The sequence below is a fragment of the Salvia hispanica genome, chromosome 3 (assembly GCF_029641045.1).
Source record: "Salvia hispanica isolate PSC_SH4W2 chromosome 3, Shi_PSC_v1, whole genome shotgun sequence".
Taxonomy (NCBI): Eukaryota; Viridiplantae; Streptophyta; class Magnoliopsida; order Lamiales; family Lamiaceae; genus Salvia; species Salvia hispanica.
Window position 1 is genome coordinate 7,114,901 of NC_142694.1, and position 24,172 is coordinate 7,139,072.

General features: G+C 36.0%; 3 protein-coding genes and 1 pseudogene across 3 annotated transcripts; 3 read left to right on the plus strand and 1 right to left on the minus strand.

The window, feature by feature from the left end:
• The first annotated feature begins 6,145 nt into the window (after positions 1-6,145).
• On the plus strand, positions 6,146-9,693 carry LOC148930038 (medium-chain-alcohol O-fatty-acyltransferase-like). Its single transcript, XM_089067252.1, has 7 exons — positions 6,146-6,403; positions 6,504-7,073; positions 7,184-7,250; positions 7,323-7,420; positions 7,488-7,700; positions 9,133-9,270; positions 9,393-9,693. Exons 1-7 carry the CDS (start codon positions 6,176-6,178, stop codon positions 9,567-9,569), a joined length of 1,491 nt encoding a protein of 496 aa, XP_088923378.1. The 5' UTR covers positions 6,146-6,175; the 3' UTR covers positions 9,570-9,693.
• Positions 9,694-12,093: 2,400 nt separating this feature from the next.
• Positions 12,094-14,194, plus strand: LOC148930039 (uncharacterized; annotated as a pseudogene).
• A 1,553-nt stretch (positions 14,195-15,747) lies between these two features.
• On the minus strand, positions 15,748-16,515 carry LOC148930040 (uncharacterized). Its single transcript, XM_089066351.1, has one exon. It carries the CDS (start codon positions 16,513-16,515, stop codon positions 15,748-15,750), a length of 768 nt encoding a protein of 255 aa, XP_088922477.1.
• A 1,755-nt stretch (positions 16,516-18,270) lies between these two features.
• On the plus strand, positions 18,271-21,266 carry LOC125215908 (medium-chain-alcohol O-fatty-acyltransferase-like). The gene is made up of 7 exons (XM_048117490.2): positions 18,271-18,468; positions 18,566-19,135; positions 19,437-19,503; positions 19,577-19,674; positions 19,759-19,971; positions 20,733-20,870; positions 20,976-21,266. The coding sequence occupies exons 1-7, from the start codon at positions 18,271-18,273 to the stop codon at positions 21,081-21,083; spliced, it is 1,392 nt and encodes a 463-aa protein (XP_047973447.2). The 3' UTR covers positions 21,084-21,266.
• The last annotated feature ends 2,906 nt before the right edge of the window (positions 21,267-24,172 follow it).

Here is a 24,172-nt window from a genome sequence, read left to right on the forward strand (position 1 = left end):
ATGGAGTACTACTATTTTTAAGGGACAGGGGAGTAATCAATTTTGGAATATAACAAAAAAGTACTCCATAAGCAAATATTTATATGTACAATAGAGTCGAAGCAAGTCGACCTACGTACCTTCGTGTACAATACGGCCAATAGCACAGCTAAACCACATGAAAATTAAAATCAAGTGTACAGCTAGGACAATTTGGATATATATTAACTCAATCCACATACATATGATATGTAGATCAAGTGCTACTATGGGCTCCTTTGTTTCGTAATTTTGTGTAAAAGTTATTAAAGTTCAAAATATAATTATATTTCTTCATTTGTCCTATATAAAAATGTTCTTTATAAGATAAAATTTAATTATACTAAGGTATATACTCTTACCACTAACTTTTTGTATCAAGTGAAACAAATCAAATAAGTCCAAGTGTCCAAATTAATATTGCTAACCTTAAAAGTACTTTGACATTTAAATAATGACTTCTGGTTGACATTAATTTGGTCAGTTCCGATCCACAACTTTTGAAACGGAGCTATAATAATAATTTAAAAAATTATCTTACGATAGTTAAAATAAAATTAATATGACAAACTAAGTATAATATGATAACAAAATAAGTCATTTTGGATACTCCTATTACCAATTTTTAGTTAACACTCAAAATATAGCCCAACATTCTCTAAACCGTATAAAGAAAAATATCTACACTAATATAGGCCCACATATTAGCTAAACCCTATAAAGAATAATATCTACACCAAAATAGCCCCAACTCAAAGCATAATTAAGTAAAATATGTTTCTCTCTTCATCACAGACTGATTCAAATATGTCGAGTTCGTAATGGTGAGAAAAATCCTTCCTCGGATACATCTTTTTTCTTGTTATGCGATGATCTTCTTGTTTGCTTCACAAATAATTAAAGCAACTCTCCAAAAGATATCTTGAATCTTATCTGCTTCTTTTCGATGAGGCTAAACGGTTTTCGCTACCACTTCTTTTGTACAAGCATGGCTTATTTGTTTGATTGTCGGGGGCAATATAGACTATTTTTTAACATTGTTATTTTATTTAAATAGACGTTTATACTGGAAAAATAAGGATAAAGAATGTAATTACCTTAATTTTACATATACAAAAGCCCAAATAAATTATATCGAGGATTTACATATTCACAAGCCCAAATAACAATAAATTCCATACAACAAAATTAAGGTAATTAAAATACATACTACCTTAAACGAATACAATATGGTTTTAAAACAAATTAATATGGTTTTGTTTTTAAGTTTTCAACTCGTGCATCCACGTGTAAAATTTATATTTTCAGTACTTTTTTTTTGCCTATTAGAGCATCCACAATGGTAATAGGTCAGCCATAGGCCAGCCACTCTCTCTCCCTGTCACGTCAGCAGCACTAAAAATCCACCTGCCACATCAGATTTAGGTCAGCCATAGGCCAGCCGCAATAAAAATAATTAAAAAACAACTATATTTTACGGAATAAAATTTACGATTAAATTACGGAATAAAATATACGCAAAATTCATTCATTTCATTAAAAAAAAGGTACATAGATTAAAAAAAAAAGGTACATAGATTAAAAAATTTACGATTAAATTACGGTACATGATTTTTTTTTATAAAAAAAAGGGCTTCCACACACGAGCCCCACCACTCTCTACTCCTCGTCGTCGCCGTCGCCATCCTCGCCGCCGCCGTCCTCGCCGTCGCCACCCGGGGTATCTGAGCCCGCGTCTGAACCCCCCACCAGTGCCTTCGAGGCATCCAAATCCAACTGCATGTTCTCGAGCATCGAGTAGAGGAACCTCTTCTCCGTGGGGTCGGTTGCGGTCTTCCACTCTTGGAAGACCGCGAACATACGTTCCTCCGTTTTTGCACGCGATAATAAAGTGTACGCGCGTGGAGGTGGGGGGGCTGAGATGACCTCATGGGGCGATAGGGGGATCCTCCCCTCGCTGCCCGTTGCGCCCGCTTTTGGCCAACCGGGCGAGTGCGACGAGCAACGGATGGAGGGGAGGGAAACTCCTCAGCATCCGGGGGGAGGTCGTGGGATCCGCCGCTGCTGCCGCTGTAGTCGCCGGAATAGTTCAGCCTCTGCTTCTTCGGCCACCCAGCGTCGCACCCCGCCCAGAACTTCTCGGAGTCCTTCAGCAACTCATAGCACTCCCAGAAGTGGAACTCCTTGTACTTCCCCGCCAAGGGGAACTGACTCTCGGCTATCCTCCGGGCGTCGTCCTCATTCTGCCCACTAGTGAGCTGACGGAGGGCGTTGGCGTACAACGCCGAAAAACGGCCGACCGCGGCCCTAATGCGCTCCCACCCCTTCCGGACCTCCTCCTCGCTGAAGTGCTTCCCGTGCGAGCAGTGCCTCCTATAGGCAGCTCTGATCTTCGCCCACATGTTGACGACCCGCTGGTTGTTGGCAAAACCAGCGGATCGTCGCACACCTCCAACCACCCCCTGGCCACCCCGGCGTACTCATCCTCCGTCCACTTCCTCCGGGCGGGGTGTCGTCAACAGCGGGCTGCGACGACTCGCCGACCGCCTTGGCCTTCCCCCTCGTCTTCTTCTTCGCCGCGGCCCGCCCCGCTGGAACGGGAGTGTCCGGATCGCCGAGATCGATCCCCATGTCATGCAATGACAAAAGGTCATCGCCAGCGAACTGCGTCTCCACTGGGATCGACGTGTGAGACGAAGCCGTCAAAAAATCCAGAGAGGGACGATAGACCGCGTCCCCTCCCGATGACCCCTGCATCCCGGGATGCATATCGTGCTGCATCCCTCCCTGCCACATCATCCCCATCATCTGCTGCTGCATCTGGGGCATACCTCCCCACCCCGGCGCTGACTGCCCGCCGCTCCCCTGGCTCCCCTGCCCCCCGCCTGGCATCCCCCACGGCATACCCCCCTGCATTCCCCCCGGCGCACCGGCCATCATCCCCATCAACTGCCCCCAAGGGACATTAAAACCTGGGCCCATCTGGCCTCATCCAGATCCCATGGGTACCGTGGGAGTATGAGAGCCGCTCGTCGCCGGACTGGACTCGTTGTTGTTGTCCATCGCTCTATGATGCTCTTGTGCAGAAAGTTAGAGAGAGAGAAAACTCGTTAAAACAAGTGTTGCAAATGAAAATGAAACTAAAATCGCGTATATATAGGTTTTCAAAAAAAAAAAAAAAAAAGGCGCTGGCCGATCGGCACGCCACAACGGCGGCCAGCGCCCCTCGACCGGCTAGCCCACACCGATTTTCTAGCCGATTCGCCGCTGGCCGATTGCAATGGTTAGGCTAGCCGATCGGCCAGCGCCGCGAATCGGCTAGTCGGCGCTGGAGAGGCTCTTAACTGTTTATAATTGATTGAATAATTTGCATTAACTGCGCTTGGTTAGGAGAAGTGAATGCAGTAGTTGAATATTTATTATAGCCTATGTTGTGTAATAAATGGCGCAGATGCATGACTCTTTAAGTTATTACCTATAAAATTCATTTTCTTCAAAAGAATATTATAAAAACAAAAATCAAAACAAACAACAAACCAATACATATAAATTTTATTTAAAGAAACTTACATTTTTTTTATCCAAACACGTGTTAGAGTAGCTATAGATAAAGGTAAGTATATTCAACCGCCACATGTTAGAAGTACTACTATGACAAGTCCAGATCTGTACTCCAATCAACAGACCGATGGTTCAAGATAATCATTGTAAATAATGTAATCGCAGGTTAAATAATGAAGTGTTTTATTAATAATACCCTTAACAATTAATGAACAAATTAATTAATCGTGTAAAATTAAAAATTACCAGTATCTGAAAATAGTTTAATTGAAAAATATATGGTCGGAATTGGAGTTGAGCAAGATGCTGTTACCGGCTAAATCAATAAAAATTAAAATAAATTTGAAATTAATGTATTTTGGTCAATTTCCCATATTTGTATATATAGTACTAGTATACTATTTATATAGAAGTAGTTGATTGACAAATGTCTGTGTGCTGCAAATTGAAAATAATAATGCACACTCAATAACTATACCAATAAAGTTTGCTGTATTATTAGCTCTGCCTCTGGCAGATGGGAATTCTCAGTTTCAATTTCAAATTTATCATGCCAATGTTTTATATTACAGATGTAGAGTTTATCTGAATAATTGAGTTTATTAGGTTATAATCGAAAATAGTTAATATCAGTAATAGATAAATGCATAATATAGAGATACATTCCGTATAACACATTCTAAATATTGACTAACTATATCAGTAATAGATAAATGCATAATATAGAGATACATTCCGTATAACACATTCTAAATATTGACTACGTACGGTAAACTATTTTATCAATCATTTATCATTCTCAAACCAAATACTACATTTGTATATATATAATTTAAAACCAAAATTAAAGTGAGTTAGTGGAATGTCCTTGTCTTTTATAGTAAAAATGAAATGTGACTCTTATTATGTGATGGACCGAAATGACAAAATGTGACTCTTACCGTAAGACAGAAAGAGTCAAAGATATTCTCTCCATCTAAATTCAAATGATACCGTATTTTACTATTTTGTGGAGTACAGTAAATCAATTCAATATTTCAACAACTTATTCTATTCATATTTTAAAACTAATACTATTACTTATATACTTGTGCATATGTAGGAGGTGGATCATGATAGAACTTTTTTTACATTCATATCACAAAACTATATTTGTTCGCAATTACATTAATATTAGTTGTCTTATCACAAAATGTATCAATTTTTTCCTCAATATCAATTCACTGATTTATTAATATCATCTAATTCTATGTTAGTAACTGATGCCAACTAATATTATTGATGTATCAAAGAACTTATATGTACTATCAAATAGCTGATATGATTTAGTTCTCATAAAGTTATCACCAGATATAATACTAGTAGTATCACTATTATCACCGTATTGTAGTATAAACTCTTTTAAACTACATTTCATTTTATTAAAACCGTATTGAGCAATATAATCCGAGACACTAAACCCTAGAGCACAGTAGCTGTATTAAACAAATGTGTAAACAGACAAACGCATACTGTACTATATATGTAATCATCGTAAAGTATCCACTATAGGGGAGCCCGCGGCCGGGCCACGGGAGAGCCGTGAGCCGCGGCTCCCTATAGTGACAGGGGTGGGCAGCCGCGGGGGGGGGGGGGCTGGGGCTCTTGGGCGGGAGCCGTGGCGGCTCTCCTATTGCAGCGGCCACGGGCCGCGGCTCTTCATATTTTCTGATTTTTTTTTTAAATTCTATAAGTATACACATTTTTTTAACCTCATTACTACACAAATTCTATAAATATACCCATTTTTAATTAAAATATAAACAAAATGGAAAAAATAAATTTTTTGGTGGCTTGGCCATGTCCACTATAGTGGGAATCATGGGCATTGGTGGCCCGGCCACGATTTTGTGGCCCGGCCAACTATAGTGGCCTTAGCTACCCAGATTAGAGGTGCCCACAGTTCAGGAACCGTCGGTTACGGTTCGGAACCGCCGGTTCCGGTTTTGGAAATTGTTGAACCGAAACCGAACCGCGATGGTGTTTCGCGGTTACGGTTACGGTTCTAAAACCGCCGGTTTCGATTTCGGTTCCGAACCGGCGGTTTTCCGGCAGTTTTTTACGATTTTTCACGGTTCCAAACCGTCGGTTTTTTTTTGTTCCGGCTTGATTTCACGGTTTTCCGACGATTTTTCGCGGTTCCGATACGGTTTCGGTTCGAAATTTTTTGAACTTGAACTGAACTCGGTTCAAAAATCGACGGTTTGGTTCGGGTAAATTCTCACGGTTTCGGTTCAGAACCGTAACCGATAATTACGGTTTCGGTTTTAACCGCCGGTTCTATAAACCTTGGGTAGGTAATCTTGCCCAACCACGAAAATCATCAGTGGAGTACCGAGTACAGAACAGAATATGTTTGTGAAAAGACCTAACAGAGATACTCCCAATCAATTTAGACCTTATTTCTTTATCATGTCGCTTTCAAGCCCGACCAATTTCATTTGCATGGATCAACCTAAACCTACTTTCTCAGCAATCATAATTATTAGTACTACTCCTACTAAATAAAATTTCAATAGTAGTTCTAGCTCGCTATTTAAATTTCGAAATTATACCAATGAAAAACTCCAAAATGAAATCAATGGCGATAAAGAAAGAAGAAATGGAGAAAAAAGAAGAAGAAGAAGAGGAGCCGATGAGTCCCACCGGTCGAATGATGCTAGCCCCCAAATTCAATATCTTCATAATATTATTCATGGGTTATTACTCCAAAATCGATCCCATTTTATTCAAGAAATGCATCCACCAAACTCTCCTCAAGCACCCTCGTTTCTCCAGCATCCTCGTTAGTATTATTTCTTTTTACTCAAATTTTTTTACATTTTTTTATTCAAAAATTAACCAATTTTTATTAATAATTCCAAATCAATTCCGTCGGAAACAAGGTGGCGAGCGGGGCCAGTTTCCGTTGGAGGCGGACCGCGGTGGACCTTGACCGCCACATCTTCGTCCCGGACGTGGCCGCGGCCACAGAATCTCCGGACGAGTTCGTGGCGGAGTACGCGTCGAGGCTGTCGGAGGTTCCGATGGACGCGGCGGCGAAGCCGCTGTGGGAGTTCCACGTGCTGAACGTGAAGACGTCGGACGCGGAGGCGGTGGTGGTGATGAAGATCCACCACTCCTTAGGCGACGGCGTCTCCCTCATTGCGCTCACGCACGCCTGCTCCAGGAAGATCGACGATCCCGCCTCCTTGCCGGTGCTTCCGCTGCCGTCCAAGAAGCGCCGGGAAGGCGGCGGCGGCGGGAGAGGATTACTGAAATTCATTTGGATGGTTGTTTTGATTTTGTTTTATACATTGGTGGATTTGGCGGCGTTTGTTGCGACGTTGCTGTTTCTGAGAGACGTGAAGACTCCGGTGGGAGCCGGGCGCGGGGTTAGGCTCGGGCGGAAGAGATTTGCACATAGGATCGCTAGTCTTGAAGACGTCAAGTTTATCAAGAACGCCATGAACGTGGTATGCGTGTGATCAATTAATTTTTAATTATTCTTGATTAAATTCTTAGTGTACGTGTGAATAATGTACGTTTGTTGTTTTAACTTTTTGTGTTCGACAAATTATGGAAGAGCGTTAATGACGTGGTCCTCGGAGTAACGGAGGCAGGCCTCAGTCGTTATCTCAACTCAATATACGGTCAGATTATTTTTTACTATATTATTTACATCTTGAAGTACTTGGATTTTGATTTTATGTATTTATTTCTAGTGAATAATAGAGAAAAGGGGGGAGAAAACAATCTACCGAAAAATCTAGGTATTCGATCGACTGTGGTGTTTAATCTCAGACCATCTCCAACAATTGAGGTAATTAAGGGATTTCAATTATTGTTTGACATAAATAATGAATTTATAAGTATGAAAAATTGAAAAGGATTTGGCTGAGATGCTGGAGAAAGAGGAGTTGAATGGGATGTGGGGCAACGTAATAGCAATAGTTCTTCTTCCGTTCAGTATTGCTTTGCAAGATGATCCATTGACATACATTCGTAGAGCTAAATCCACCATGGATAGAAAGAAACTATCACTAGCTCACCAATGCGCCTGCATTACCATGAAGTTAACTAGCTCGTTGTTCGGAATCAAGGTATGCATATATATTATACTCGCTCCGTCTTCCCTTAAAAAAGAAAAAACCCTATTTTATCAATATTTTAATAAACAAAAAGTAGTCAATTTTCCATCTGTGGACACTGCCAAGTGCCGACAACATAGCTTCCTCTTCGTAATATGAATTTATTGATCATCTATATACTCCTTCCGTCAACGAAAAAATAAGATACTTTATGAATGATACGGGTTTTAATGTAGAATTGATAAAGTAAGAGGGAAGTATTATTAGTGGAATGTGAGGTTCATATTATTAGTAAGAGAGAAGGGAAAAAAGTAAGGAGAAGTTGTTCAAAACTTTCCTTTTTTGAATGTACTCTATCTTTTGTGACAATAAAAAATGACAAATGTGCCTTATTTTTTGTGGACGGAGGAGTATAAAATAGTATGATTGTATGACCCGCCACCACTCATAATGTAAATGTAAATATCGTTATTAATACTATAATTGAGGAGTGATCAATTGCTAACTCATCATTTAATTGCTACCTACAACTAATTTAAGGCCATAGGATTTTAGAAAACGTGTGGTCTACAATTTGCCACGTGTAATTTTCGTTTTTATTAATTAAATCGAAAAAGATAAAAAAAAACTCCAAATTAGGGTTTTGGATGAAAATGTCAATATAGTGTTCCGAAAATATCAACACAATGCTTTGAGAATGTCAACACAATGCTTTAAGAATGTTAACCCATTGCTTATATTGACATTCTACATGTATTATATTGACATATTTCATATAGTTTGTTAACATTTTTGCTTGTACGAAAAGATTAAAAAATTTTGAATTTTTTTTCAAATTTTGGTGTCGGAACGTATGCATGTATGATATCGTTGGAATCCTTATAAAATTATCTTTAATTTGATATATGTTATATGAATTTTAAGTTTTGGGATTTCTTTTAAAAGTTAGTTATAACTAAACATGCAGTTAATTGACATTGATACCCCTATTGATATTTTTTAGAATTAATCATATGGCCTTGTTGACGTTTTTCGTTGATCGTATTGACATTTAGGGATTAATGATCTAAGCCCTTAATTTAAATATCTAATGACTATTATTTAGATGTAGTTACCAATTAAGTCATGAGTTAGCAATATAACACTCTCCTACTATCATTAAAGTAAATCTCTTTCTCCATTCATAAAGATTAATTCATCTACCACTTTTATTCAAATGAATACTCCTACTTATTAAATAGGAGTAGTATTTTGAGTTACTAAAACACTACCGCTGTCCAATTTCAAATAACTGTTTTACTTAATTGGGGTTATTTCATTTCAATGGACAACTTAAAATTCAATAACTAACAAATAATTATATACTGGAGTACTACTCTATTAATGTCCTTTTTATATTTTTTGGAAAAATACTCAAAAACTACATTCACATTTGTTTATGCAGGCAGCAGCGCGTTTGACTCGGGCCATTTTCCGAAACACAACATTTACTTTCTCTAATGTGATGGGTCCCACTGAGGAGGTCAATTTATTCGGACATCATTTACGCTACATTGCGCCTTCTGTTTGCGGATTTCCTCAAGTAAGACCAACTAACTATTAATTGCACCTTTAATTGCACAATTAATTTTTTCATTCTTTATATGGAAACTTATTGATGTTGACAATTAACCATATTTTGTGAATTCGAATAATTACATGCAGTCGTTGATTATCCATTACCAAAGCTACAGTGATAAAATAATAATTTCCATCGGCGCTGATGAAAAGTTGATCCCAAATCCTGATCAACTCTGCGATGATTTGGTTAAGTCTCTTCAAAATATCAAAGAAGCTGTCAAAGAAAGAGCTCTTGCCTCGGCTTCTCTTGACTACTGCTGATATATGGGGTTCGATTTGATGTATTGGATGATATTGAATTTTATGAATATTGTTGAAGTTGATAAATATGACTCGTTACCTAATTTGGAGACAATGCCATTCAATATTAATTAGTCTTTGATTATGAGTATTGGCATTTACAAAATTAATCTCGCATTATCTCGGGACAAGTTGATCTTAATCAATCGAAAAATATAGAACCATGCATGTGTTACTAGCATATGTATTAAATCTTTTATCCATCTTTCAAATGTTAATCGGTAATCGTTACCTCTTAGACAAATGGTTTATTCATTTGGGCTTTGGCTGTAGGGTTTTTATGTAATCTATAAATAATGTTATTTTATTTTAATTAGAGGTGTGTGCTGAAAAATTAGGATTAAGAATATAATGACCTTATTGTTTAATTGAAAAAATTGTATCGCGGAGTGCAACTTATATATTGAAAAGCCCAACTGACGATGAACTCAATCAAACCAAATTAAGGACCAATGAACCTCAGTCCACACAATTCATTTGTCCAAAATCAGTAGTGTTGGTTATTGTTTTGAAATAAATTAATAGTACTCCTACTATGGTTTTGTTTATAAGTTTTCAACTTTGGCATCCACGTGTAAATTTATATTTTCAGTACTTTTTTTGTTGCCTCTTAATTGTTCATAACTTCGTATTGATTGATTAATTAATTAATTTCATTTACTGCACTTGGTTAGGAGAAGTGAATAAAGTAGTTGAAAATTTATTATAGACTATGTTGTGTAATAAATGGCACAGTTGCATGGCTCTTAAGTTATGAGTAGCAATCTACACAATTCATTTTCTTCAAAAAATTTATACAAACAGAGTATCAAAACAACACAAAAACAAATAACAAACCAATAGATTTAAATATTATTCAAGATAATCACCATGATCACAATTAGTTAAATAATAGTAACATACTATTAATGATCTTCTTATAAAATGTGAGTTGAAACAAGACAATATAACAACGAACAAATAAATTAATCGTGTAAAATTTAAAATTAAGATTATCTGAAAATAGTTTGATTGAAAAATATATTGTCGAACGAGTTGAGCAAGAGGTTGTTACCTGTTAAATCAGACATTATTCAAATTGAATGGAAATTAACTTATTTTTGTCAGATACCTATATTTGTATATGGAGTAGTTGATTGGCAAATATCTCTGTGCTGCAAATTGAAAACAACAATGCACACTTAATAACTACCAATAAATATTTGGCTGTATTATTAGCTCTGCCTCATATTCTCAATTTCATTTTCAAATTTATCATGCCGATGTTTCATACTATATCTATATACAACAATACGGGGAAAGATGAAATACAAATTTCCTTTTATATAGTACGTGGAGTTAGAGATATTAATATCCATTTATTGATGGTGGCGATTAACTATATTTAAAGAATTTGAATAATTGTGCAGTCGTTGATTATCCACTAGTCAATTACCAAAGCTACAGTAATAATAATCGGCACTGATGTCCAAACCCCGATCAACTATGTGCGATGAATTGATTAAGTCTCTTCAAAATATCAAGGAAGCTGTCAAAGAACGAGCTCTTGCCGAGCCTTCTGTTGACTACGGCTAATCTATGAGCTTCGATTTGATGTATTACATGATATTGGATTTTATGAATATTGTTCGGGTTTGATAAATATGACTCGTTACTCAATTTGGAGACAGTGTTATTCAAGATTAATTAGTCTTTGATTATAAGTCTTGGCATTTACAAAACTAATCTTGCAGGAACAAGTTGATCTTACTCAATCGAAAAATATAAAACCATGCATGTGTCATTGTTGCAATGCATATGTATTAAATCTTTCATCCATTTTAAAAATGTTAATAGGTAATCGTTACCTCTCTGGGACAAATGGTTTATTCATTTAGCTGTAGGGGAAATATATAATCCATAAATAATGTTATAGTAATATTTTAATTAGAGGTGTATGCTGTAAAAATTAGGATCGAGAATATAATGATCTTAATTGAAAAAATTGTATCATGGAGTTACTTTAAAATCCCAATTGACGATAAACTCAATCTAACCAAATTAAGGCCTAGTGGACCCCAGTCCACACAATATGGTTAATTACGACAGCAATTTTAACTTAAAATGGATTGCAATATTGAGGACAACAATTTTAACTTAAAATGGATTGCAATATTGAGGGGAGTGTTATATTGCTAACTCAATAATACTTTCTCCGTCCTTCATTAAGCGTTACATTTTTCCATTTCGGTCCGTCCCCGATTAAGAGTCACACTTCTTACTTACTATATTTGGACATAAAAAATACCCTTATTTTGGGCTGAATTTACATAAAATGCCATTATTTCCAATTAAAAAAAATCCTCCTAGAATATCAATCGGTCAACTCTCATTTCTCTCTCTCATTCACTCTCATTTCTCTCTCTCATCACTCTCATTCATCCTCTCCCTCTCGATTCCTCCGCCTCATCTACTCCGCCTCCCCCCTCCGCCTCCCTCCAAATCGATGGACACTGTCGTCCTTGAAACACCGCCAGATTGGGTAGACGACGACGAAATACCTCGTCGGTCCGTGGTTCACGTGCTGGGGTTTGGTGCCCCTTGCACATCGGAAGACTTGTACAAAACAAATAAATCAGATAAGGATCTATTTGACCGATTATGCGATTAATCAATTCACATGTTAAACAGATAATTGCATGCTAGAACGCAAATAATTCATGCTTAGAAAATATAAATCCTAAACATGATTTCTATGGATTAGGGTTACCGATTTTGATTCTCCAAAGAATCGACGATTGCTTGCGTCTTCTCCACGATGATCTTCAATACTAGACCACGGATCTTCTCTCTGATTCGCGAACTGTATCTCGATATCAGGGTGGGCTGATCTTATCAAAATACTAGGACTCGAATAAAGAAGACAGAAAATTCCTCACGGAGGAGGAGCTGAAAATTTCGTTCTCCTTCCTAGAGAGAAGGGACAAAAATTTCATGTGAATGAAATAATTGATAATTCTATCTCATTTATTCTCCTATTTATATTAAGTTCCTTTTGGCCCAGACAGGGATCTATGGAAGGTTTTGGATATGAGCTCCCCCAATTAGCTTTTTACTAATTAAATTGAACCCACAATTTAATACAAGCTTATATTGGAATATTACGAGCAGCCACTACAGAAGTAATATTGAACTCTCCCCATCCAAATCTGAAATTACAAGTAATCCGAGTTTCCACTTTGTTTATTATTTATTTTCCCGCGCTTAAGATATAAATGTCCATTAATTAATTAATGTCTGCTATAGACTTAGTTAATTAACATCTTATTAATTCCAAGAATGGACTTAGCAAGAAATATTTATTTATTATTCATAGAGCGATAAAACTCCAACTGGCCAGTTTTCTGAATAATAAAACCTTGTTCGAGCTCCTCTTGAGGACATTATCAAACGAGACTCACCTCGCGCACGTTTCAACATAATAGCAATCCTAGCACCGCTAGATATTAATCACCACTACCCAATATATCAGGATTATTGGGTTGCGAAAAACCTACACCATTTGATAAGTCAAAGTAGTGCATAATCAATACCGTATGCTCAATGCTAACATATGTAGATTAAGAAATAGTATTTTATCAAGACCTAGTCTTTCAGTAGATAGCATAAAGACACGTCTTGCTGTTAGATTGGTTCAGTGCTATACCACACTAATGTCATCTTATTTCAGTAAGGCTTATAAATATGCGGACTGACATTGCAACCTTTCACAATAGGTAGTCTAAGCCTATCTAGGTTGTGAAATTCTTCTTTTTCTTTTGCAAAGTATTGCATAGATCTGACCGTGTTACCTTAAAGTGGACGACGCCCACAACCGGTCTACTAAGCAAAAGACTTAGACTTTGTTTGCTTCTTATACATTTAAATGTTTATAAAACATCTTATAAATGCACAAGCAAACACAATGTAATAATATACTGATTCTATTCGTGCAAAACTGCTCGAATAATACTGAATCGGGTTAAAAATGGATTGTAGAGTTTTTCGTATACAAGCAAGATTCTATTCGCTCGAAACTGCTCGAAACATGCTTTTCAGTATACCAAACGTAACATCACGGTGTTCCACCGTTCATAGGCGACGACGGGGCTGAAGGTCCAACACCCCCCGACTGGTTCTTTTACGGATCTGAACCTGAAGCTCCGTCCAAGCCTCTCGACTGATCTAAAAATGAAGCTTCGTCTAAGGGTGTCGACGGATCTGAGCCTGAAGATCCACCGGAGGGCTTCTACGTTTCTGACACTGAAGATCCGTCCGAGGGCTTCTACGGTCTCGACGGATCTGAAATTGATGCTCCGGCTGTGGTGTTTGACGACTCTGAAACTCAGCCTTTGTCGCCGCCGTTTGAGTGGTCGGAGACCAAGCCGCCTTCACATGCTGTTAATTGGTGGAAAAGTGAACCACCTTCCATCGGTTTGGATGACCTCGTTGAAGGCGTTGGCCCTGCAATGCCGCCGGCGGTGGAGGTGGAGCCAAAAAGGGAGTATAGCGAGAATGAGAAAGCAATGCTACTCATCATGTTTCCTTGCCTCAAGGATCTCATTTAACATGTGAGTTTATTTCTGATTCAAAAGCAACCTTCTTTTTAGGGTTTTGGAGGCTTCTGATATTTGGAAAATGCAGCCTACTTGTGATGTTTATGTGAAAGTGAGGCAGTGCCAATTGATGATGAATGTGATGATGAATGTTTATGTGAGTTTATTTCTGATTCAAAGCCACCCCTTTTTATGGATTGGAGGCTTCTGAATTTTGGAAAATGCATGTTTATGTGATAGTGAGACAGTGCTAATTGATGATGAATGTGATGATGAATGTTTATGTGAGTTTATTTCTGATTCAAAGCCACCCCTTTTTATGGATTGGAGGCTTCTAAATTTTGGAAAATGCAACCTACTTGTGATGTTTATGTGATATTGAGGCAATGCCAATGTGATGATGAATGTTTATGTGAGTTTATTTCTGATTCAAAGCCACCCCTTTTTATGGATTGGAGGCTTCTGAATTTTGGAAAATGTTATGTGTTGCCCCTATGCCTTGTGTTGTTGTCCATATGTCATGCGATGAAGCTTTGTTGTGGGAAATACAAAAAAAAAGCCATCCCCTTAAAGGGATTGGAGGCTGATTTCATGTGATAATACAAAAACTATTCACTGATTACAAAGTAGGATGTACAATGATAATATTTATACAAAATGCATCCTAGTTAGCTTACTAAGCCACCCCCTGTGAAGGGTTTGGAGGCTGATGCCATATGATGAAGCTTTTCTGATGGCAATAACAAAAAATGCATCCTATGCACAAAAAAAGAGTTTACATCTTAAACACAAACATATGTTGGTGCTTATACTGTAAACTCCATCTCCTAATATAATGTCTAGTACCCTAAAGCATTGTTAAGAGGCCATATGTCATATGTGTCTCCAGTATTGTTCTCAGGCAGCTGTAGGTACTCCAAACTCTCTCTCACCAAACCCCCTTGAACATGAAGTTAAAGAGGTAGCCCCCCTATTTTGTGCATTCTGTCCTTGTTTAGGTGAGGGATCTTGTAGTTATTGTGACCATGCACTTCTAATATTGCTGTGAAGCAGCTTTGCAATGTGATACTCTATTAAGAGTTTGTGGTGAGAGTTCTTCAAATGAGGTAAACACATTCCTCATCAACTCATCTACATTGGTGGCTATTTTGTCATCTTGAAGTGATTGTATTACCCTAAATTACCCAAGGTCTAATACATTTGTGTCTGGGGAGTTGGCAGGTTAGCTAATTAGATGAAATTCAAACCCATCAATACCAGTAATCTCCTCAAACTGTTGGTCAGCAGCTCTTAGGTGAGGTTTGACATTATCTTGCTGGATGTAAATGATCTTGCTTGCATTGGCTGGCCATTTGGCCTTGATTGTTGGTACAATCTGTGAATGATGTGTGTATATGACTAATTGATGACAAAAAAAAAATGTCTGATAGCTTTAATGACATAAAAATATGGCATACCTAGTTTATGAGACATGCTGTCATGACTTCCTTGTTCACTGATTGAACTGGCTTTGTCTCCATGGTCCCTTTTGGCCTGTTCTTTAAACTTCTTTTGGCCGGTACTTGCTATGTGAATGGGAATAATCCTATTTTACCATCAAATATGATTTCCCCATCATTGCCAATAAATGGCCTACACACAGCAGCCATGAACATCACTTTAGTGATGAATCTCTTGGACTTACAGGACCTATAAGGCTCATCCTCATCCGGCAAAAGGTAGTATCTGTCTGTTGTCTTGGTCATGTAGAACCATTTCTCATCAATATGAACAATGTTGTGCAATGAATGGTAAAGAAGTTTACCTTCAGCCAATGTTGGCTGAATATGAGCAAGACACCATTTCATCCTTGCAATTTTGTTGGCTTCAGTGAGTGTAGGCTTGACAGCATTTGTATTAGGTTTCGGCTGATTATTCTTAATAAATCTACCAATTGATGTCTTGCTTACTTCCATCTTAGAAGCAACCTTCCTTATTGTTGATCTCTCAAGCATGGACAGATTTCTATACTTCTCTTCATCCAACATGAGTTTATCTTTGTGGTGATAACCTGTTGCTTTGCCTTTCATCATAACAGGTTCACCTCTGTCCATCTGCTCCTTGCTGATCTTCCAAATTCTCATGGTTGTCCTTCTATTGATGTTGAATCTTTTGGCTGCCTCTGTAAATGAACCTTTTGGCAGCACTCCAGCTTGACTTTGCTGTAGAAGAAACTGTGCAATGAGGTTTTTTTCTTGGTTGTTCACTGCTAATGACACCCGCTGCCTTCCACCCTGCCCTTGCTCCTGCTGCTCCTGCTCATGGTCCACCTCTCGGACCACCTCCTGCTCCATATGCCCAGTGATGAAGATTTTCTGAGGGTATTTCAGTTTAATGTTTCCCTTTTTTTATTTTGGTTGGTGGAAGTGAATGGAGTAGAAATGAATGTACTTATAGGGAGTAGTTGGCTTTTGAAATTCATTGTAAATTTTCCCTCCTTGTTTTTACAAGGAGGGAAAATGGAATTGGAGGCCTTCCCTCCTTATTTTTTGGAATATAAATGGCAGCTTTAATCTTCAATTGTGTTGGCAGTGTAATTTTTTTTTTCATTCAATTTTGCTAACAAGTTTAATTACTCAAATGTACTCAAATTTATTTAATCACAACACCATGAAATTTATTTTCAAATTGAATGGGTCTAACAAATTTATTACACACAAAAGTCAAAGAGGTCGCACATTCCACTACCTAACTCCATTTATTACACATTCAAACACTTCCTTAAAACTCGTGTCCGGTCAAACTGTGACTGCTAATGGGGGACGGAGGGAGTATTTAATTGCTAACTACAATTAAATAATAGTTATTAGATATTCAAGTTAAAAGCCTAGATCATCAACCCTGAAATGTCAATACGATCAACAAAAAACGTCAATAACGCTATAAAATTAATTCCAAAAAATACCAATAGGGGTATTAATGTCAATTAACTACAAAGTTAGTTATAACTAATTTTAAAAGAAATCCCAAAACTTTAATTTCATATAGTAACATATATCCAACGATATCCTACATGCATATGTTTCGACGTCAAAATTTGAAAAAAAAATTAAAATTTTTTAATTTTTTCGTACAACAGAAATGTCAACATACTATATAAAATATGTCAATATAAATACATGTAGAATGTCAATATAAGCAATGGGTTAACATTCTTTAAGCATTGTGTTGACATTCTCAAAGTATTGTGTTGATATTTTCGGAACACTATATTGACATTTTCATCCAAAATCCTGATTTGGAATTTTTTTTACAACAAATCTATGTGACCAAATTTTATACAACCAAAAACTAGTTTATTTGGGAAAAATAGGTTTATTTATGCATTTAATTAAAATATATGGATGCATATATAGTATATGCAAAGTGCATAATATTGTGGTCATATATTTATGATTTGTGTATATTTTTTTAATTTTTTGGAACCATAAATGTAATTAGTGCATACTTTAATTTAAAATTTTAAAATAATAAAAAGAAAATGCAAATATAAAAATAAAAAATGAGGTTAAAGGCTAATAAGTCTTTTTAACTTGTCCACTTACTACATTTATTATTTTAATATATAATTAATACATCAAATTATTAATATAACCTTATTTTGGTTGTATAAAATTTGGTTGTTTATCACCACTTATCTTTTTCGATTTAATTAATAAAAACAAAAATTACACGTGACAAATTGTAGACTACACGTTTTTTAAAATCTTATAGCCTTAAATTAGTTGTAATTAACAATTAAATGATGAGTTAGCAATTCATCACTTCTATTGTTACTGAAAATGAGTCTATATTATTGTAGGAAGAAATTCACCAAAAATGAGTACAGAACCAGAATATGTTTGTGAAAAGACCTAACAGATATACTTCTCCTTTATCATGTCAGTTACAAATCAAGACTGACCAATTTCATTTGCATGGATGAACCAAAACCTACTTTCTCAGCAAGCATAATTATTAGTACTACTACTAAATAAAATTTCAATAGTAGTCGAGGACGCTATTTAAATTTCGAAATTATACCAATGAAAAACTCCAAAATGAAATCAATGGCGATAATGAAAGAAGAAAAGGAGAAAAAAGAAGAAGAGGAGCCGATGAGTCCCACCGGTCGAATGATGCTAGCCCCCAAATTCAATATCTTCATAATATTATTCATGGGTTATTACTCCAAAATCGATCCCATTTTATTCAAGAAATGCATCCACCAAACTCTCCTCAAGCACCCTCGTTTCTCCAGCATCCTCGTTAGTATTATTTCTTTTTACTCAAATTTTTTATATTTTTTTTTCAAAAATTAACCCATTTTTATTAATAATTCCAAATCAATTCCGTCCGAACAAGGTGGCGAGCGGGGCCAGTTTCCGTTGGAGGCGGACCGCGGTGGACCTCGACCGCCACATCTTTGTCCCGGACGTGACCGCGGCTGCAGAATCTCCGGACGAGTTCGTGGCGGAGTACGCCTCGAGGCTATCTGTGATTCCGATGGACGGGGTGGCGAAGCCGCTGTGGGAGTTCCACGTGCTGAACGTGAAGACGTCGGACGCGGAGGCGGTGGTGGTGATGAAGATCCACCACTCCTTAGGCGACGGCGTCTCCCTCGTTGCGCTCACCCACGCCTGCTCCAGGAAGCTCGACGATCCCGCCTCCTTGCCGGTGCTTCCGCTGCCGTCCAAGAAGCGCCGGGAAGGCGGCAGCGGCGGGAGAGGGCTGCTGAAGCTCCTTTGGATGGTTGTTTTGATTTTCTTTTATACGTTGGTGGATGTGGCGGCGTTTGTTGCGACGTTGCTGTTTCTCAGAGACGTGAAGACTCCGGTGGGAGCCGGGCGCGGCGTTAGGCTCAGCCGGAAGAGATTTGCGCATAGGATCGCTAGTCTTGAAGATGTCAAGTTTGTCAAGAACGCCATGAACGTGGTATGTGTGATCAATTAATTTTTAATTATTCTTGATTCAATTCTTAGGTGATGTTCAGTTTCCAAGATAAAATAATACTCCTAAAATATAATTTAAGATTGAGTTGTGAGATTATTTTAATCATAGGGTAGCTAGACTAATTAATTATCCATCTAGGATTGAGTTGTGAGGTTGAATCTCATGAACCAAACACAGTATAAATTTAATCCGGATACAATCTTGCAAACCGAACACCTAAAAGTTTATGTGTGAATGTTGTACATTGTTGTTTTAACATTTTGTTGTCGACAAATTATGGAAGAGCGTTAATGATGTGGCCCTCGGAGTAACGGAGGCCGGCCTCAGTCGTTATCACAACTCATTATACGGTGAGAATATTTTTTATAAGTATTATTTACATCTTGGTAATTTGATTTTGATTTTATGTATATTTATTTCCAGTGAAGAATGGAGAAAAAGGGGGAGAAAACAATCTACCGAAAAATGTAAGTATTCGATCAACTGTGGTGTTTAACCTCAGACCATCTCCAACAATTGAGGTAATTAAGGGATTTCAATTATTGTTTTTGACATAGTATAAAAAGAGAGAATTAATGAATTTATAAGTATGAAAAATTGAAAAGGATTTGGCTGAGATGCTGGAGAAAGAGGAGTTGAATGGGATGTGGGGCAACGTAATAGCAATAGTTCTTCTTCCATTCAGTATTGCTTTGCAAGATGATCCATTAACATACATTCGTAGAGCTAAATCCACCATGGATCGAAAGAAACTATCACTTGCTCACCAATGCGCCTGCATTACCATGAAATTAACTAGCTCTTTCTTCGGAATCAAGGTAAATATATATATATACTCACTCCGTGTCTTAAAAAAAATATCTAAAAATTTTCCATCTGTGGACACTGCCGAGTGCCGACATCATAGCATCCTCCTCGTAATAAGAATTTATTGATTTTCTTCCAAAAAAAAAGAAAAGAATTTATTGATCGTCTATACATTAAATAGTATGATTGTATGACCCGCCACCGCTCATAATATAAATGTAAATACTATTTCATAATGTAAATATCATTATTAGTAAAGTACACTAAAACTCTTTCTCCATTCAAAATAATCAATACATCTACCACTTTTATTCAAATGAATACTCCTACTGTATTAAATAGGAGTTATTATTTTGAAGCGTAGGGAGTATTGGTGATTGTGAACACTGCATTATAAGAATGCATTAAACTACGCTACAATTAACTCTATTAATGTCCTTTTTATATTTTTTGGACAAATTACTACATCCGTTCATCAAAATTTGTCCTATTTTTCCATTTTCGTCCGTCTCCTAAAATTTGTCGCATTTCACTTTTACCATTTTTGGTAGTGGATCTCATATTCTACTAATTCATTCCTACTCACATTTTATTATAAAATTAATATATAAAAGTAGGATCCACAATCCACTAACTTTTTCAACTCACTTTCTGTTACATTTCTTAAAAACCCGTACTGGATCAAAGTGGGACAAATTTTGTGGATGAAGATAGTAATACACAAAAACAATATTCTCATTTGTTTATGCTCCAAAATAATTCGCATGCGCAGGCAGCAGCGCGTTTGACTCGGGCTGTTTTCCGAAACACAACATTTACTTTCTCTAATGTGATGGGTCCCACTGAGGAGGTCAATTTATTTGGACATCATTTACGCTACATTGCGCCTTCTGTTTGCGGATTTCCTCAAGTAAGATCAACTAACTAATTAATTGCACAATTTAATTATTTCATTCTTTATATGGGATGGTGACGATCAACTATATTTTTTTTGAATTCGAATAATTACATGCAGTCGTTGATTATCCATTACCTAAGCTACAATGATAAAATAATAATTTCTATCGGCGCTGATGAAAAGTTGATCGCAAATCCTGATCAACTATGCGATGATTTGGTCTGATCTCTTCAAAACATTAAGGAAGCTGTCAAAGAAAAGGTTCTCGCGTCAGCTTCTCTCGATTACTGCTGATAGATGACTTTCCATTTGATGTGTTTAATAATATTGTATTTAATTTAATGAATATTGTTGAGGTTGATAAACATTGGTCGTACTTAATTTGGAGACAATGTCATTCAAGATTAATTAGTCTTTAATTATGAGTCTTGGCATTTACAAAATTAGTGTGTGTTAGTGGAGAGAGTAAAGTAAGAGAGAGGGAATAAATTGAAGATAAAAGGTGTTTCCAACGTTAGTAATGAGTCATCTTAGTTGGGACAAATCAAAATTAAAAGTGAGTCATCTTCAATAGGATGGAGAGAGTAATAAACAACAAACCAATAAATTTAAATATTATTCAAGATAATCACCAATAAATTTAAATATTATTCAAGATAATCACCATGATCACAGGTTAAATAATAACATACTAATCTTCTTATAAAACGTGAGTTGAAACAAGATAATATAACAACGAACAAATAAATTAATCGTGTAAAATTTAAAGTTAAGATTATCTGGAAATAGTTTGATTGAAAAATATATTGTCGAATGAGTTGAGCAAGAGGTTGTGATACGAGCATATCCCTAGAATTATCTCCATATAGTATTATTTAGTTAGTTATTAATTTTCCATATCTTTTCATATTTATTAGGATTATTTTCTTATTCCTTAAGTTAGGGTATTTAGCCTTATAAATAGGGGACAATGTTATTCATTTCAATCATTCAAGGAATATCAAATCATCTTAATTTTATTTTAAGGCTTTTATTTTAATTTTATCTTGTTCTTGGTTTGATCGACGGATCCCGAGACCACCGTTTATTCCTCCGTCGATCGCCTTTGCGACGCCGGAAACTTGTTAAGGGAAATATTGTCCCTTAACAGGTTGTTCCCTTTTAAATCAGACAAAATTGAAACTCAATTGAAATCAACTTATTTTTGTCAGATACCCATATTTGTATATAGTTGATTGACAAATCTCTGTGCTGCAAACTGTAAACAAAACAATGCACACTTAATAACTACCAATAAATAAATGGCTGTATTATTAGCTCTGCCTCATATTCTCAATGCTATATCTATATACAACAATACGGGGAAGATGAAATACAAATTTCCATTTATATAGTACGTGGAGTTGAGATATTAATATCCACTTATTGATGATGGCGATTAACTATATTTAAAGAATTTGAATAATCGGCGCTGATGTCCAAATTACCCTGATCAACTATGCGCGATGATTTGATTAAGTCTTGGCATTTACAAAATTAATCTTGCATTATCTCGGAACAAGTTGATCTTAATCAAAAAAATATAAAACCATGCATGTGTCAGTGTTGCAATGCATATGTATTAAATCTTTCATCCATTTTTTAAATGTTAATCGGTATCGTTACCTGACTTACCTCTCTGGGACAAATGGTTTATTCATTTAGCTGTAGCCTGTAGGGGAAATATATTATCCATAAATAATGATATATTGATATTTTAATTAGAGGTGTATGCTGTAAAAATTAGGATCGAGAATATAATGATCTTAATTGAAAAAATTGTATCACGGAGTTACTTTTAAAAGCCCAATTGTCGATAAACTCAATCTAACCAAATTAAGGCCCAATGGACCCCAGTCCACACAATTTGGTTAATTACGACAGCAATTTTAACTTCAAATGGATTGCAATATTGTTACTAAAAATGAGTCTATATTATTGTAGAAAGAAATTCACCAAAAATAGAAAGAGATTAATTTTTGTAAATGTAGTAGAATGGAAAAAATATTGTTAAATACTTAAATAGCAAAAGTCCAAAATTTAGGACTGAAAAAATGGTTCTCTAATGTTAGGTTTTGTGCAACTTAACCCTTGTCGTACAATATATAGAAAGTTTTTTTTTTTTTTTTAAACATTATAAACGTTACATCTACTAATCAAGCAAACCGATGCCGAACTCATTAATCCACTGGGGGTGTCGGAAAAGTTTGGTATAACAAAAACTTAATTAAAAGTTAGTTGGGATTTACTAAATGAATTAATAAAGGATCATTATATAAGTCTACATTTCATAAATAGATTCCTAAAAAAATAGATTAATTTTCAAAATTACGTACAAATACTGTAATTAAAATTACGTACTACCTTAACTAAGGGTTTGAAATTTGAAACAAATTAATAGTATGATTATGTTTTCAAGTTTTCGACTCTGACATCCACATGTAAAACTAATATTTTCATTACTTTTTAGCCTATTAACTACAATTAGTTAGGAGAAATGAATGGAGTAGTTGATAATTTATTATGGCCTATGTTGTGTATACATGGCACAGTTGCATGGCTCTTCAGTTATAATCGACACCATTCATTTTCTTCAAAAATTATAGAAATAGAAGTTATAAAACATATGCTCCCTTGCTCATTAAAAATATTCTCAATTTAATTATCATTTTTTAATATCTACAAATATTTCTCTCATTTTAAAATGGAACCTTGATTTTATACTTTACTCATATTTTTCATTCTCTTTTACTTTTTCCCTATTACTCTCTTACTTTATCTATTTTTTCTTTCATGTTTCTTACTTTACCAATTCTCATTAAAATTTATGCTGTCCAAAAATTACACTATTTTTCGTGAACGAATGAGTAATAGTAGAAAATAAATCAATAAACATAGAAGTAACCTACATTTAAGATCCAAACACGTCACTACAACAAAAAAAAAACGGCTAAGGATGCTTTTTAATACTATTAAAGACACTAATTTGCGTGTCTAACTATTATACCACCAATGCTTTATAAAATATTCTTATTGTTGATATCTCAACCAAAATCAGAGAACATAAATACAAAAGTCCTTACAAAGCAAAAGATTATAATAATTTATCATAAATTTAGGGATAGTCTTTTTTATTGTGGTTACTTTAAAAAAATTTCAAATGCTAGTAACATATTTCAAATTTTATATTCTAAAGAGGTAGTAATTTTTTTTAATGCGTGTTATAGTACTACAGTAGACAAAGGGAGATTAAAAGCAATATTGTTGTCTGCTGA